This window comes from Panthera onca, chromosome D4, assembly GCF_046562875.1.
Source record: "Panthera onca isolate mPanOnc1 chromosome D4, mPanOnc1 haplotype 2, whole genome shotgun sequence".
NCBI lineage: Eukaryota > Metazoa > Chordata > Mammalia > Carnivora > Felidae > Panthera > Panthera onca.
In genome coordinates this window covers 9,032,779-9,050,790 of record NC_138351.1, presented here as the reverse complement: position 1 = coordinate 9,050,790, position 18,012 = coordinate 9,032,779, and the positions used below count along the sequence as shown (strand labels likewise).

The 18,012-nt window shown below is 44.9% G+C and overlaps 1 protein-coding gene across 10 annotated transcripts in view; it reads right to left on the bottom strand.

Moving 5' to 3' along the window:
• Positions 1-3,539: 3,539 nt before the first annotated feature.
• RFX3 (regulatory factor X3) overlaps positions 3,540-18,012 on the bottom strand; it is a 286,452-nt gene continuing 271,979 nt past the window's right edge. For all 10 annotated transcript variants that reach the window (XM_078436058.2, XM_078436061.2, XM_078436060.2 and 7 more), the window contains 2 exons: positions 7,618-7,660; positions 3,540-4,524 (listed from right to left, as the gene is read on the bottom strand). In XM_078436058.2, coding sequence (XP_078292184.1) covers positions 4,286-4,524; positions 7,618-7,660 — 282 coding nt within the window. In that variant the 3' untranslated portion in view covers positions 3,540-4,285. The remainder of the gene's footprint in view (positions 4,525-7,617; positions 7,661-18,012) is intronic.

Here is an 18,012-nt window from a genome sequence, read left to right as displayed (position 1 = left end):
CAAACTTGCAGAAATACTAGGATTCCATTCATTGATTTGTTCTAACCATATACATGGAGGTTGATCTGATCGAGTGACAAGCCCAATTTTCATAGCACTGCATGTCAACCCCTCTCCCCCACGTTCTGCTGTGATTCATAGAGATCGTCAGTTCGGATTTCGATTTTTTTGCGAGTGGTTTTCTCACCAAGAATTTGGGGGAGAGAAGGTTATAACGAAGGTCAATTTGCTGTATGTAACCACTGCCTCAAATCGTACAGGAAGGCGATTTGCCAAAGTTGTTTACTTTCTACTTGTGTCCACCCAGGCGGGGCCAACATCACAGTGACATTCATTTTTTTTCCCCCTTTTACGCTAATGTCTCAAGCACAGCATCGTTTTAGACATCTCAAATATATCATCTGAAGAATTTTTTCCAATTTGAAAATGCATCACGTTTAGCACTCCGAGAGAGTGCATTCATGTAAAAAGGTTCATGATTACAGTAATGAAACCGTAGTCATTCCCGGATGACTCTGACAGCGTTATTCCACAAGAAACGTGTTCATTTTTACTCACCCACTACAAATCAAAGGCAGTCAACGTTGCACGCGACTAATTTTAGGTATGCAGTGTTCAAACCATTTTCTCAAATTTGCTTTTGTTTTTTTAAAGTACACCATCTAAAGAGAGGTGCGTGAACCGTCCTATACAGTACAAGAAAAAGCACAAAAAGGAAAGCAGATTTCTGAAAAGGCAGTAAGACTTAAAGTAGTCAGTCCAAACATGGTCTGGATGAGAATCCTGAAAAAGTGACCAGCCATTTGATATCCAAAGAAAAATTTTAAAGTTGGGCCCTGTGTTCCGAGGAGATGGTCCCCCCATTTCACCCCATTGTTCACTGGCTTCATGAAACGCAAATCTTCCAGGTATGGTTCTCAAAGTATGTATGTGAAGGTCAAACCATACCCACGAGACGCAATCCTCTTACACGGAAGTATCTTTTCTAAAACTTAAAAACAGCCAACATGCCTTCCTTACGTTTTCGTCGCTGAAAGTGTAGCACTTGGTCTGTGTAGATAGTTTCCATGACTAGTGGTTTGATTACAACGTCAAGAAATGTCAAGAAGTCCTTAAAGTGTAGACTTGTCACTTGTCAATACATCTACTCTGAGAGTCTTAGTGTCACGGTTACGTAGAAAAGTCACAGTTTCAATGAATGAGAGAAAAGAAAATGAAATGTCAAATCAAAGCAATACTTGGGATCGTTCGACTCTCCTCAGACGTACAAAGGGTGAGGTCTGAGTTTTCTAATATACCTCACAAGGCCAAGTCAAGATTGGCTGAGATGTCTGTGTCTGACTAGGGGTGTGTCCTGTCTTACTGTGGACGCCAGAAGTAGCAAAGAATGAAGACGCGCTTTTGTCTGTTGGTCAAAACCATCTGCCCTTGTCACAGATGAATGCTCCCGTGTTCACAAAGGAGCCCAGAACGTGTTTAGCGAGTCAGGCTGAAATGTGAGAATGGTTCATGCAAACCACGAACACCTGGAAGAAATGTTGAATCCTGGAGGCTCCCCAATCCCTACCTTTCATCCATCGAACTTTGCCCATTATGATCAGATCCCTCTAATGATACAAACATACCCAACGTTAAACAGTGATAATAGATACATTTAAAATCGTCCAAGAAACAAGACGAAAGCAGCAAAAACGTTTGGTCCGATACAGATGGAACACAGTTCTGGGGCTGGTGGGCGGGGGAGAGGAAAGCGAAGAAGCGTCTCAGAAAGGAGAGTTGAAATGAGGGGGGTTCTTTTTCGTCTTGTGGTTCGAACTAATTCCACCTGTAAACGTTCCCCAACGCACGAGGAGCTAGACGTGCGGGGTTTTCGTGGTGAAGGTGTTCTGTGTGTTTGTCTTTTTTGTGCGTGTGATGGTACCAACCCATCACCTCTTTTGGGGAGAAGAATGAGGGGGAGGGCCACTCAAGTGATACTCGGGTGAGGTGATGGTCGAATGCTCGTGAAGACTTTCCAAAGAGATGCGTGAGTTGAGTCATACAAAATTACATCTGAAACGTTTCAAGTTGACTTCAGAAACTCTGTTGATCTTTGTTACGTGAATAGTGTGAGGCAATCGGGCCACCGGAGGGAAAACACACCGCGTGGTACCCGATACGCCATTTGGTATTTTTCACTTTACAGACTGGCTCATCCCCCTCTTTCCAAGCCCTCTCGCCCACCCCAGGAAAACCGGAAAGACAAACATCTTGAGTTTGAGACAGGCCTCATTAACAATCTGTAAATCATGTGTGCTTTCCCTTTTTTTTTTGGGGGGGGGGAGGGGCTTTATGTGTTTATGTATTATTTTTGCTGATCAGCTTTCTAAAAACGATTAAAATGAATGGCTGTGCCTGATTTTGCTTTTTTGTGTGTGGCGGTTGTTAATAACTCGAGTGTTTAAAAGAACCTTGGCTTTCACGTAAATTAACATAAGGATGGATGGGGGGTGGGTCCCGTCTAGGACCTCACCTGACTTTGCAGCTGACTCCCGCCCGCGGGCACGTTGTATGCCGGGGACACACAGGCACCAAGACGCGGACACAAACATTTAGACTGACAAGATGCACTTCGATAAGTCCCTGCTTATTTCGTCAACTTTCTTACATGAGAACTAGATACAGACGGTCTGAAACACATGTGATGGTACGTGACAAGTTGGTAATTAAAAACTAGTCCGCTGTTCCACGCCCTTAAGCAATCTGATGGGTAATCGAGTCATAGTCAGCTCTACGAACAAAAAGTACGTCCGCGGTCACTCCAAGAGGGGAATTGAGTTTTCGTCTTTTTGCTTTGCTTTGTTCGCCCTACATTTCCTTTGCAGAGCGCGTAACCTGTCCTCACTTCGGGAATCGGAAAGGGACAGGCACACCTTGTCAAATGGATTGCGGAGGAATTCACATGAACAAAATAAGCCTTACTAAAACCTTAACTTCAGTTCTGTTTTAAGGCACCATGTAATAGCCGAGGTACGATGATCCCTGATGTACATTCTTCAATGGCACTGGTCCATCCAGCCACCTATCCAAATCCTACAGAAATGGGGATAAAGCAACAGTGTGGTGAGCCAGCTATACTGCCCTCAGGTTGTGTTTACAATTTAAAATCCACACACTTTAGAAACCAGGAAATAGTTTTGAAGGAAATAACGATATGCAGGTTGCTACATTCCTTGCGTTCTATAAATTTTCTTTTATAATAGCAGCAGAGGGAACTACTATTAGGAAAAAGACCTGGAATAAAAGAAAGTCATCCAAATGGAATGGTTTCCTGTATGTCCAGTTCAGCATAAGTAGCATGTACACTTAAAAACAAAACGAAACAAAACGAAACACAAAAAAAGTCAAGTCATTTTTTTTTCGGCTTCAGTATCTAACTATAACAGCCCCGCTCAACAGCAGAATGCGTCTGTGCAGTGGTCCCAAATACAGAATCAGTAGTCTTTAAACAGAGGAATCGGTATGCAAATAACGGTTAAAATGCAATGTTTAACGGAAGCTTGCGTTAATAGGGTTTAATAATTATGTACACAAATTATGTACATATTAGCATAATCTCTTGCAGGTCTGTCATTTACTCTGAACAGATAAATGCACTAGCTCCGGTTTTTTTCTCCGGAGAAAAACAGATGACCTTCCCAACCCTCTAGCGCCATGATAAAAATGCTCTGTATTCTCTCTCCGTACCAAAGAGTTACCGAAATCGTGTCTTGTGGTTCCGTCCAATGAAAAGCACCTTTCAAAAGCAAATTCAATGCATCTGCTGCCAAATGGGCATGCCTCCAGTGTAAATCAAAGGAATTCATTTCTTTTGATATTTCACAGAAGTGCATCTAATTAAAAACTCACACATGAAATCATACACCAAGACTAACAATCAACAATCAAATATTTTAAGCTACAAAAAAATGTAAATTACTTTTTAATTATAAGAAAACGAACACATTGGCATTAAGCGTGGTAAAAATCCTTCTTGACACCTGAAACTAAAGGAAAAAAAAAAAGAACAACTTATTATTAAGAGGCAAATGATTTTTTTTTTACGTTAAAAAAAACAAGAACAACAACAACAAAAAAAACACCTGGCAAAATACATACATCCATTCCATTTCACAACTCCAAAAAGGTAATGTTCAGCACAGATAGAATTTGACAACAGTCGACCTTCAGGCTTATTAAAATTTCACCTTAAGCCCAATATATCAACAGGGGTAATGTTAGCTGGAAAAATACGCTTTAATATTCTTTAGACCGCAGTGTAGGTGTTTCCTGTGGCGCTGCACTGTCTGATAGTCTGACTACTTGTGACGATGTGCTCGCTGTGAATTGGATTCAGGAGACTGGGCTGCACGCCGCTCTCGAGAACGGGCTGCATACAACCCACTTGAAACGCCTGGTTCAGCTCGGTTTTCTCCCTTTTGGCTTGGGGCTCCGAAGAGTCGTCCAGTTCTTCGTCCATTTCACTTTCCACTTCGCTGCCTTCATCTGCACAAACAACACCAAGACCGTTACCGGAAGACAAACCGGGAAACAGCAATCAACACGGGCTTTGGAAATTCCTCCACGGCATGTGAAGAGAGCAACTGGTGGGCGATTCTCAGGGGACGGGGCCGGTAGGTTTGCGGCCAGCGGATTTCATTTGTATCCACACTCTCTTAGGGCATCCACTGTTCTTTCACACACAGCAGAAGTAACTTACTTTTGGCTGGTTTGTGGTTGGTACCTTTAAGAGTTCTTTCAGGAAGACCTCCAGGATTTCCTGAAGTCTTTGTGTTAAGTAGTTGGCCTCATCTGAGCGACCCTAAAGTAGTCACTTCGGTACACTATGCTGGCTTTGGGGGAATCTATCCAGCTGAGAAATGCTAACTGAAGAAAGGTCGGAAGGCACAACACTCTCAGTCTCCTCTGAAATCTACACTAGGGGTAAATTTCATCTGGGTGCATGTGAACGTAGGTGAGACCTCTGCTGATTTGCAAAAGAATATAATGACTGGGGCGCCCAGGTGGCTCAGTCGGTTGAATGTCCAACTCTTGATTTTGGCCAAGGTGATGATCACAGTCATGAGATCGAGCCTCTTGTCAGGCATGGAGCCCGCTTGGGAATTCTCTATTCTCTCTCTCTCTCTCCCTCTGCCCTTCCCTGGCTCGTGCACATGCGCTCTCTCTTTCTCTCTCTCAAAAAGATTAAAATGAGTATATCTATATATCTATATATATAAAGACTGAGATGAGATTTACTGACTAGACAGGACGTAACGCATCGTTAAGAGGTAAACACAGAAGTGCTCTCAGATGAGACCTGGGTTGTCTTGGTTCGTCTACTTTTTCCTGCTCTCTTTGTGCCTCTGGGAAATGGATTCGATAATAACAGAATTTGTCAGAACAAGCACCTTCAAAGGGCTAGTGAGCTGCAGGGAAAGGGATGCGTTTGGTAGGCAGTTGCTTCCTGAAGAGGGTATCATTGAAACACATTTGTACGACACATTTGCGTTTTGGTTTTGTACTTGCTTATATATAAACAAACAAAAAAAATATCTCGAAGGATACTCACACTCAGTTCTTACTGGTCTTTCAGGGTTGTGACCACGAAGATTCACTTTTTATAGTTCCTACATCTCCGTATTATTTGAAATTTTTATACAGAGCGAGAATTACTTTTGTTATCAGGGGAAAAAAAATTGTGGAAAAAGGCCACAAAAACGCTTGGAGATTTCACATTCAAAACCCAGGCCCCGACTCATGCCAGTGTGGCCAGATTCCAAGAAGCACGGGGTCCGGGGGTGGATGGATCCCAAGAAGCACCGGGGCCACCCCAAGGTGAGGATAAATCACACTGCTTCCCGGCTCCCTCTCCACCAACTTTTCTCTGCCTGAGAAATCGTATCGGGATAATAAAAGAGGCAGCACTGAAAGGAAAGAAGTCATTTTGAGCTGGTAGGGGAGCAAAGAGAGTGGAGAAGGCCCTTTCATCGGCCACGTGGGGCACGGAACCGACGATGGGATAATGGCCTGAACTCCCCTAAGTCTCCGAGGCCATTTCTCTCTAGGCCCACTTGTGGGCGAGGGGGTTCCCAGGGAAACGCCACAAGGCGGTCCACAAAAAGCAAGCCCTTTCTCCAATTGTGAGGGCAAATGGAGGCAATTCCGTAGCCATTCTCTACTCTTGTACAGACTCAAAGACACGTCCTAGAAACACACTCAAGGTTACAGGAGTTTGGTGCACAGAAACTAACGTTAGGGACTACTGAAGTTCAGTGAGGACTTTGTCTCAGTTCAGCGCTTGACAGAGAAGGCTGGCGGCCATTTAGTGGCCGAGGAGGAACACCGTCCACGCTTCTGCACCGGCGACAAAAACGCTCGCGCGTGGGTCACAAGACCTGGCTCGGGGCATCCTCAGGGTTGCCTCAGGTCGGACACGGGTTTCAACTCCCGCCTGGGCGGAGGAAGCCCAGACCCACAAAGACCCTGGTGCAGAACGCTCCAGAGAATAGTGCTGTCCTTCGCGTACGGATTCCCCGAGCCCTGCCTCTTGCCTCAGTTTCCCCACCAGCTCTGGCTCTGTCCTGGAAGGGCTATTGTTCAGTATCCCCCTGCCTGTGCATTTTGTCCTTGCCTCCAGAACTCAGTTCCTGGAAACCTCAGGATACCTTCACTTTTTGTTTTTGTTTTATTGAAGAAAGGACTGTATTTTCTGCTGTGTTTATTTAGTAAACATTTTAGAGTTTTGTTTTGTTTTTTTTTTAACTGAGCTAGTATATTTTTGAGAGAGGGCAAGTGCGTGTACAAGCAGGGGAGGGGTAGAGAGAAGGAGAGGCAGAATCCCAAGCAGGCTCCGCGCCATCAGCACAGAGCCGGATGCGGGGCTCGAACCCACCAACCGTGAGATCATGACCGGAGCCGAGATCAAGAGTCAGCCGCTTAACCAACTGAGCCCTCCTGGCGCCCCTGAGCTGGTATTTTTATTAGGATGGCTTTTGCTTGCATGGGCTCTAACTATCCCAACCTCATTTTCCCTGAGCCCTATTCCTTTTTTCTGTGCAGTTTGGAAGGTCCCAAGTTTCTTCAGGAATACATAGCTGAGTTGCAATGTTGTCTCTGTTGAGTAGCGAAGGTGGTTTTAAAATCTAAAGACTACGCATCTGAACCCTTTCCTCTGCCCCACTACTGATCTCGCTTTTTACCGTAAACATGACTGCTGTCTCTGACTTGTTTTTTCCAGTGAAAGGTATGAACTGGTGAGAAGGGGCGGGCTGAGAAATCTTTTCTCCTGCTGAGTGGGCCTTGAATAAAATTTTATCACTTTTCTCCAGGACTCTGGCAACGGTCAGAAATAATTTCTCGCTACCTGTGCTGAACGGCAGGCCAAAGTCAAGAAGAGTTTGTGACTGCATTTACATTCAATTCCGGCACTTAATATCCCCGACATAAAGAAGGTATAGAAATGGAGAAAGACCGCAGATTCCAAAAGACATGGCCGTCATATTCATCTAGGGTTATGTGTCGTTTCCACACACACCACATTTTTCTCTGAGAATTTCCCAGTCAAAAAAAGTCCTTGACATTATTTTCACTTCTTACCTTTATCCAGATTTCCAGGAGATACAGCATTTAAATCACCAAACTGCAAAACAATAGTCATGTGGGCAACAGTTATTAACAGGTAGAATAAAATAACCTTCTATCACTCTGAGGCAAAAACGCCACGGTAGGACTTTTTAAAACTGTAAACCAGTGACCATTTTGATCTCTAACTACACGGGTCACCTAATTTTCCAATCAAACTTGTCGAATTTGAACAGTTTTCAACTGTGTCACAATTTAGCTGTCTGCCTTGGCCTCTTTGCAAAGGATGACAATTTCTCTCTGCCTTCTGTGCTTCGTTTTACTTTTCATTATTATTTCAGCTTAGCAGTGAAGAAATAGGGGCCTGGCTGGCCTGCAGATGACGGATGTGGTGGGATAAATTTGGAAATTTGGTGACGGAGGGCAGATCAGCTCCACCCCCATGGGCAGTCCAAAAGTTCCCCGGGGAGGCGACATGACAGAAACTTGGTCCAGCTGCTTGGCTGAACTCTTTCTTTAAAGCTTTCATTAATAGAAATAAAAAGCATAGTGGGAACCCCAAAGTGTAAAGTGTTCATTTTTTAAAAAAATCTCAGAGACTTCTCTTGTAACTTGATGTTTGATAGCAGGGCCCCATCTTTAGAAAGAGAGGATGTGTTTGTTACCAATGCAACAAGAAAGACCTTAAAACAATACGGCACCATTAAAAACCTTCAGCTGAGATTTTATTTTCTGTCTTGGTTTGAAAGCTTAACGAAAGTAATATAACTGACCTTATTTTGCAAACATACACACACATTTTTCCCCCTTAACCTACACATGTATTATTCTTCATAGTAGCTATCGTGGGAGCGTTTACATTTATTCCGAGGTCCAAGGCTCTGGAATTCCTTTCACGATCGAGTTCTAGAGTTAGTTTATGCATCGTTCAAGAAAGCCCATCTTGTGATTTTACATCCAATTGTGACTGCAGATAACGCTCCAAATTGTAGTGATTGCCAGAGGTCCTGGGATGATTTCTGACTACTCACTAAAAAGCAAATTCACCTCTGTCACAATTCAGGATATTCAAAATAATATGTCCTGTTACTGTTATTCCTTAGCAGTTCAGGGACGGTTTAAAAAGAGGCATTCCACAGCATGTGGAGCTACGGCAGCATTATTGGCACAAACGTGTAGCCTTCCTAGGTGACTGCTTTGAAGGGGACAAGGGCCTCCTGGATCCATAACTCCGAGAATCTGTCTTTGGGAAAAGCGTCCCATTACTTTATGGTTACATCCCGTTGGGTGACAGATATAAAATGATCAATACCGAACTGTGGTTTGGGAGTTGTTCCTGATCACTTGGTAGTCTAAATAAAAATCACAGTCTAGATTATGTAAAATGTCTTGAATTAAAGAATCTAAGCAACAAAAACAAAATCAATGGGCCTCTTCATCTATTTTTGGTGTTATTTAAATATTTTAGAACTAAAAACAGAATGCCCGAAGCTGAAGGATCCTTTATAAGTTATTTCTAACTGATGCAACACAGTAAGGTTTATACATCTTTTAAATGAATGCTTAATGACACTTAAGATCCAATTCTGGAAATATGTTGCAGGGATGAGTCTTAAACATACCTCTATAACCTCTAAAATGTGAATATTCCTAGGGGCACATGCAACAATAGCCAAATTGTGGAAAGAGCCCAAATGTCCATCAACTGATAAATTGATAAAGAAGATGTGGTTCATATACACAATGGAATACTACCTGGCAACGAGAAAGAATGAAATCTGGCCATTTGTAGCAACGTGGATGGAACTGGAGGGTATTATGCTAAGTGAAATAAATCAGGCAGAAAAAGACAGATATCATATGTTTCCACTCATATGTGGAACTTGAGAAACTTAACAGAAGACCATGGGGGAATGGAAGGGGGGAAAAGTAGTTTCAAACAGAGAAGGAGGCAAACCGTAAGAAACTCTTAAAAATTTTTTTATGTTTATTTATTTTTGAGAGAGAGAGACAGAGCACAAGTGGGGGAGGGGCAGAGAGCGAGAGGGAGACACAGAATGTGAAGCAGGCTCCAGGCTCCGAGCTGTCAGTCCAGAGCCTGATGTGGGGCTCGAACCCGCGAACCACGAGACGGTGACCCGGGCCGAAGTCGGACACCCAACCGACTGAGCCACCCAGGCGCCCCAAGAAACTCTTAAATACAGAGGATAAACTGAGGGCAGGAGAAGAGGGGAAAATGAGTGATGGGCACTGAGGAGGGCACTTGGTAGGGTGAGCCCTGGGTGTTGTACATATGCGATGAATCATGGGAATTTACTCCCGAAGCCCAGAGCGCACAGCGTGCTCTGTATGTTAGCTAACTTGACAATAAACTATATTTAAAAATAAATAAGTAAACAAACGAATGAAATGTGAATATTCCATTTGTTTTCAAAAAAATCTCAAAAGGCTGCCTGACACTAAATTATTATTGCCATTAGTAATTAACAGTATCACACAAAGTGGCTGACACCAAACTCTGGACGCACCTGGAATTTTTCTTCCAAGGAAACTGCTTTTAAGTTGCTGTTTAGCTGGAAGCACAGCAACTTCCTTCATGTAAAGGTTTCCCTCTGAATGTTTCTGCTTAACCCGAGTGAATGCATTCGGTTATTCAGGATGCTAAAAATCACCACCGCAACCAGTATTTCCACGACTGCTGTGGTCCTTCGTAAATAAACATGTGCCAACTAAATACTCTGGGCTTGTGCCCCTGCAGGGTGCTGAACACGGTACAAGTAATCTCAGGGACACCGTTGGCGCCTCTCGTGTCTCTGGGATCAGTAACAAAGTCGCACGTGACGGCAAACGGAGAGAGTGGGTTCAAAATAAAAATCTTGTCAGGAGAGGTAGGATTTTGGTACCCGATACAGAAGAAGGGGAAGCTTTTTAACATGCATTTCCCATGTGAGGAAAGAATTCACATGCGATTAAGGAAAAAACCACGAGACAGGCCGCGATTTCCGGAATCGGTGCATTCACGCGTTAGTCAACGAACATTTCCTGGAAGCTTCCTACGTGCTAAGCACTGTGCCAGCCAGTTCCAGTCTATCCCCTCTTTCTGGAGGTGAGGGTCAGAAGTTGTTTATATCAGGAAGGGCAGGTGGTTTAGTCAACGAAAGGAAGCAACCTAGGACAGCTGAGATGGTTTTAGAAGCATGGGCATCTCAGAAAGGGAAGTCAGCGGTGGGGGGTTGGGAGTGGGCCGCAGGGTCAGGGTGGCTGGACGGCAGAACATGAACGATGATGGCAGAGAAGACTGGGAGTCGTCATAAGGAAGACAGTGTCACAGATGGGGGACAGATGACAGGCGCCGAGACTAGACCGGCACAAACCAGAAACAAAAGAGAAGGAAGACACGGAAGGATCTGGATGAACAAAATGGAGGTTCGCCAGAAAAGTACGGAGGTTACCGTCGAGGTTTAGCTCCAGCAATTGGGAAAATGACGGAGCTTGCCAAGTTCCCTTGCTGCACAGGGCACTGGAGGGGCCACTGCCTGGCAAGGTGACATCTCAGAGCTTATAAAGTACTTTCACGGCTCCGTGTATGATAGGCTTTCTTTCAAATATCATGACCTCCATATCACTTCCTCAAGATGGTTTCCTCAGAGAGGCTTTTCCTGACAGGTCTATCTGAGCGTCTCCTTCCCTGTCGGGTCGAATCGCTTCCTCCCAAGCATCTACAACACCCAACACTTACATTTCTCCCTCTTCTAACATCTGACTTCCCAACCCGAGTGCCGGGGCCGTGAGGGCAGGGGCCTTGTTGTTTGTCCTCTGCGTCAATGGGTCCCAGGATCTACCTTGGCACCCGATAGATATCAAAGGTGGACTACATACCAAATAAATGAATTTGCTTCTTCAGTGCGGCCTCAGAGAAAACTGACGAATTTGGCACAGTAGAGAGCTTAGGTTGAATCTTACCGCTATTAAAAACAAGGAACTGATTTGTGGAACGTTTGTAGGAAACGTGGTGGTGAGGGATAGGAGACCACATATTCTGACCCTCACTTTAGGAATCTGAGACATAGCGGGAGAGGGTAAAGGGGGAGGAGGGGGAGAAAAAGGGGGAGAGAGAGAGAGAAAAAAAGAGAGAGAGTGTATACGATCCATACATGGAGGAAGGAATATAAATTAAGGGGTTTAAAATGAGCTCTGGGGTTAGAAAGCATCTGGCCTTTGATGTACACAGGAAAAAAATCCTGCCAGCAGAGTGACAAATAGGGAAGGAGAAACCTAATAGAACACACAGGATGGATATCTGGTGTTTCAGGAAGAAAAGCCTCCTATCCCAGAAACCACCTCCTCCGGGTCCTGACAAGGGTCCTAATGACGCACACCCTCCTGGACAAGAGCCGACTGACCACTGTGGTGGGAGGGCGAGACCACAACTTCATGAGGAGGCTGGTAATGGCTGGGAAGCATAAGTGGGCGACACACAGGCAGGACCCTTGAGGGAGGGCCCGGGTGCGACCCTGACTTGCCGCCCATCGGCTGAAGAGTGGTTCATCACGGGACCAGCGGGTCTGCCGCCTGTCCTGGGGCACGGGCACCATGACCGGAACCGGGCACAGCTCGGGAGACACAGCCCACACGGGCCCCGAAGAGCCCACTACCCGTTAGATCCAGCAGCTGGCAACTTTCCAGAGGGAGGGGGGTAAGGCGTGTGTGCTAACACTTGGAAACTGAAGCAAGGCGGTGGAGGTCGGGGTGCAGACGGCCAACAGGCAGGAGCCCAGGCGGGGCCACAAAGCAGAGATGGGGGACAGGAGTCAGGGACAGAAGGAAAGTTTTGAGATGAGGACTTCACCCGTGGGAACACATTCCCTGCTGGAAGAGTTTCCCCCCCATCCTGGGAAGAGAGGATTAGGGAGTCATCATAACCACATCTTCTTGGGCAGGCAGGTAAGCATCCCCTCTAGAAACCTCGTCTTCCTAGAAAATCTGTTAGTATGTCCAGACTTACAGGTAGACAGACACAATCGCACACAAACATGTTCTATTCGCTCATTGAGATATCAGCTGTCCACGTCTATATCAGCTGTCCACGTCTAAAACCACCCTGTTAACTAAGCTACTACGCCCAAAAGAGCCTAACTGATTTTCTGGTGGCATCGGATTACGAAAATATAGGATCTAGAACAACGGTTGGCAAACTTTTTTTTTCAGTGGAAGGTCAGACAGGAAGTACCTCAGGCTTTGTGGCTCTGTCGCAACTACTCAACTCTGCCACTCTAGGGCAAACACAGCCACAGACAATAGGTACGTGAAAGGGTGCGACTGTGTTCCAGTAAAATGCTAGTTACCAAAATGGATGATGGGCTGAGCCCTGGCCGGAAGAAGAGCCCGTAAACCACTTAAGGTCCCCAGGTTACAAACAGTGAAGGGAATGGAAGGTTTTATCTTTAAGGAAGGTGTGAAGACATTGGTCACAGGAAGGATATGGAACCAGAAAGAGCTAGCACAGCTCAGGCACATGGGCATCAACAGGTCACAAGGAAAGACACTGAGGTCGACTTTTAAGGATGGAAGTCTGTCAAAGGACTAATTTTCCTCTTTTTTCTCTGGAGGCTTGCACGGAGAGACAGAGATGGACCAAGGTTGGTGTTTAATTGTGGGAATTAGTGGGGGAAAAGGGAATATGTCTGGGACATGAGAAAATATTACAGGGAAGGTCGCAAGGAAAGAGATGTGGGCAAAGGTGACACGTGTTAGTAGTTCAGATGGGGTGGGGGGAGTCTCCCTAACGGGAAGCTTGCCCCAATTTGGACAGTGGGTGAAGGTGTGAGGAGATAGTCTGACAACGTCACGTTCTCCACTGGTGAAAGCCAATGGAGACTAGTTCCCGGTGAGGACGATTTCCAGGGTGGAGTCATCAACGGAGAAATGACGTACATATGTTGAGGAGAGGAGGAAGTAAGAATAAATAATATACTGAAGGAAGAGCCTAGAACCCCTAAGTCATGACTGATTTCACTCAGAATATAGCTTTCTACGGTAGTAATTTCCTATGGCTGCTGTCACAAAATGCCACAAACTCAGGGGCTAAAACAGCACAGGTTTATTATTTTCTAACGTGGGAGGTCAGAATGCCAAAATGGGTCTCCCTGAGCTGAAATCAAACTGTTGGCTGCATTGTATTTATTTCTGCAGATTCTAAGGGAGAGGTGTTTTAGGGTTTTTTTTCCCCCTTTTCCGGCTTCCTGAGGCTGGTTACAACCCGTGGCATGTGGTATGCCCCCCTTCCATTCTGAGAGCCAGCCACAGTTTATTTCTTTGGGGGTGGGTAGGGGAGGGGCAGAGAGAGAGGGAGACAGAATCCCAAGCAGGCTCTGTGCTGTCAGCATGGAGACCGACAGGGCTCGAACTCACGAACGGTGAGATCATGACCTGAGCTGAAATCACAAGTCGGACACTTAACCGACTGAACCACCCAGGCGCCCCCGCCTGCCTTCCACTTTTAAGGACCCTTTGTGATCACACTGGGCCCACCCAGATAATCCATGATAATCTCATTTTAACGTCAATTAATTAGTAACCTTAATTGCGTCTGTAACCTAACACATTCACAGGTCCCAGGGATTGGGATGCAGACATCTTTGGGCGCCCCTGATATTGCCTGCCATTCATATCTAAGATATTTTGTAAAACCTGCCACATCTGCCTGAATAGAAACCATTTAACTTTACTTCCCCCCCCCCCCCCGCCCCCTATTATTAGGGGAAGCACAGCCTCCGGGTTAAGCCGTTCAGAACACACTGATATTTTTCCTCAGTTCTGTCTTCTGTAGTCTTCACTGGGGGTGAGGTGGGATAGTACGTGGCCACGAATTCGTCTTCTAAGACAGATTTGTCACTGGGGGGGAGGGGCGCATGTGCTTCAGTTTTCATTGACAGACTTTGAATTTTATATACAGCTTCCTCTCCGTCTGAAAGTTTTTACAGCACGCTGGCTGAAATCATACGTGCATGCAAAAAGTTTACCAGGACCCCAGAGAGCCCCTGTGTATCGGCACAACCTGATGGTTCTGCAGGGATCTACGCCATACAGACCAGCAGCCAGATGCCAACGTGCTGGCAGGTGCTTAGCTGCTGAAGGAAGTGACCACAGGGAGCATATGCAGCAGAATCCGCAGTGAACTTTACCACGTGACCCTGGGCATGCCTGCTGACCTGGGGGCCAAGGTCATTAGCAGCTGATACGCCAAAGAGTTGAAAGTTTTCACTAGAAAAGACAGCTCATATGAGGGCCTCAGCTACTCACAGGGTCAGTCACTACATAGAATCACAAAATCTATTCAGATAAAGTGATGCTTCGATCTCATCCCGCTCCCCAGTTCTGCCACAGCGGTGACCTTTGATACACGCGTGTAGGGAAGAAATTACGTACGCGTGTGTGTAACTGTACATTTTTCCAGTTTCTGCCAATGAACTGCTTGCTCTAGGAAAGAAGATCTTTAAGCTGTCATAGGCACTAAGAATAGAGAACTGTAAAATTCTCTGAAGTGGTTTCTATCTCCTAGTTGGAATAAGATGTCTCTTTGGAACTTCCTTTTACCCTTTAACTTGAATAAATTACACAGAGATAGTAACTGTATATATAACACTTTCTCCCCATTTCACAAGACCTTTCATTCATTCCTACTAGTTCAAATTTGATACAACTCTAGCTATGATTGTCTAATTATGATTATACGTCTTCCCTAATATTGCCATTTTTTTTTCTAAGTGACTTATTTCTACATTCTATTTGGTTGGCTCTGTTTTCCAGAGCATTGAATTACTTTGCCTCTGATTACCACTTTGGCTCCAACCCAAAGAATGCTGTTGGAGTCTTCATAATTCCACGAATCATTTGTCTCAACATTCAAATTTGTCTACAGGCTATTTTTCCCCTTGCAACATAATTTTGTTAAAGCCTCCACATGCCTTTATATGATCTGTCTCATGAATTTCAACTTCTAAGCTCATTTTTATATGGTCGAAAACATGAAGGTCTAATGGTGTACATGATCATCATAGACTCAATACTGGAAAATCTGCCCTGGAGTCGAAGACAATCAAAATACAGTCTCTCTGAGTAATACACATAGCTTCAGATCTATGTGTGTGTGTATGTATGTATGTATGTATGTATCTATCAACGATCTATCTATCTATCTATCTATCTATCTATCTATCTATCCATGCTTGTGGAAAGGAAATGGAACTAGAAAAAAATTAGGTACCTAATATGTGCCAATCTGCCCCCCGACCATCCACTCCATCCATCTACCTACCCCTACCTACCTGTGCCTAACTGGTAATTAATTTTATCCTCACAACAGGCTTGGGAAGAAATTCCTCATGCTTATTTTGTTGATGAGAAAACTAAGACTAAAGCAAGGATATATCTTGCCCAGGTTGCAAAGGCATTAAATGGAAAACAGGCAGCAGCATGGTAGAGAAGAACAACATGGGGTCTAGAGCCAGCCTGACCCGGCTTTGAATCACAAGTCTACCCCTATCAGCTATGGGATTCCAGACATGTTATTCTTTGATCCTTAGATTTCCTTTTTGTGAAACAGACAGGGGCTGCAGTTGAAGATGGCTTATGTGCTGACCAAGGCTTTAATGATTCAAGCAAATACCATGAGAAGGGTGTCCTAAACATGGATGGGATGTGTGTGTGTGTGTGTGTGTGTGTGTTTATGTTTGGCAGAATGGGGATGATCACATCATGAGAAATTGCTGATGAACTCAGATGAATATCAGCATGTAAATCCTGGCCCAACCAGTTGACTCTCTCTCTCTCTCTCTCTCTCTCTCTCTCTCTCTGGTCTTCTGAGAAGTCAACAAAGGAATTGAGAGCTTTAAAGCTTTCCTTCCCTATAGAAGCAACAAGATAGTTCACAGGCAGGTTTGGAACTTCCTGACCCAACTCGAATCTTTCAACATTCCACACTTAACTCGAACTTCGTGAAGTTCTGAACTGTACAAGTTGAGTTTTTACAACTTTATCAAGTTGTTAACTTTACAGCTCCAATGGAGCTGGGCAATCTCAATTTCAGTTCTGCTGCCTGAAGTTCGTAGAACTTATCACAAAAGGATTAGCTAGTGGCAACTATTCTGGACGTAATGGGTGGTGGCGAGAGAGATCTTGGAATTTTAATCTTACGATTAAGATTTTGGGATTTTGGGGGGATTTGGGAGCATTATTATTTTCTTGAAATGTCTTCCAAATGAGAACCAAATCAATCAAAGCATTTTACATTTAGCATCGGCACAGGGTTTCACAATGGAGGAAAATAGTCGCTGATTTTACAGTGATTTCCAATTTTATAAAATGTGCAAGGAATGCTTATGCTACATTTGGTAAAATCCCATGTTCCTTTGGTGACTTTTCTTTCTGTGAGTGTCTTTTCCAATGTATTTCCAAATGGTGTTGTCAATGGCCGAGATTTCTGCCAGTTTGCTTCAAACCGAAGCCAAAGGGGCCCTACAATTGCTGTTGGTCCTGCTCCTTCGGACTAGCCAGCTATACTGGCAACACGTGCTATGGGTCGCCCTGTACGCAGGTAGCATATTTTCATCCCGGGTCTAACTGTTCAGTCATTTTTTGTTCCCCTCCACCCCCTGGGAACCCAGTGACACATGTACCTTTACCCTGTTTCCAAATCTCTAAGCAGCACTCGTGAAGTAAGAATAGAAGCCTTAGTTCCTTTTGAAGAAACAACAGGAACTATTTTCAACAACAGGAACACTGAACGATAAGGATCGTTAGGCCAAACCAAGAAGGGCCTCTGTCCTGAGACCCATGTTATAAAGAGCCCCACCTTGGCTTTCCTGTGGCAGTGGCCCTCTCTACGGTGTAGGGAAATCATTGGGCCAAGTAGAGGTGTCCTCTTGGTGGCTGTCTGTCCCTCCCACCCCTCAGACCATACTTGTGTTATCTAAGACCTTGGAACTCCCTATGTAAAGGCCTTGAGTTCCCTTCGTGCAGATTTCTTCTCCAAGTGCACTCTTCAGAAGAAAAAAGGGAGAGCCAACGAGGGGCAGAGGTTTGCCAAGGCTGGACACAACCTGAACGTTGGCGTGAGTTGTTCAGAGGTATTCACAGCACGGGATCGGGAGTGATGCCTAAGAGAAGTGGTCTGGGGCTGGACGCTGGGTCAGGGGCTGCCTAGGTCTATGTCATTATCTTCTGGCATGGATCCACGGGGAGCCTGAGAATCTTACATTTAAACATAGCCTTCTAAGTTGTTATCAGGGCATATTTATCAACCCAGCTGGACGGAATAGATTTTACTTAGAGTTCGACTCATAACTTTTGAAATGTTAAGACATAGGGTACCTTAGGCTCCGCAAATGTTAGGGGCTGAGCTGAGAATTA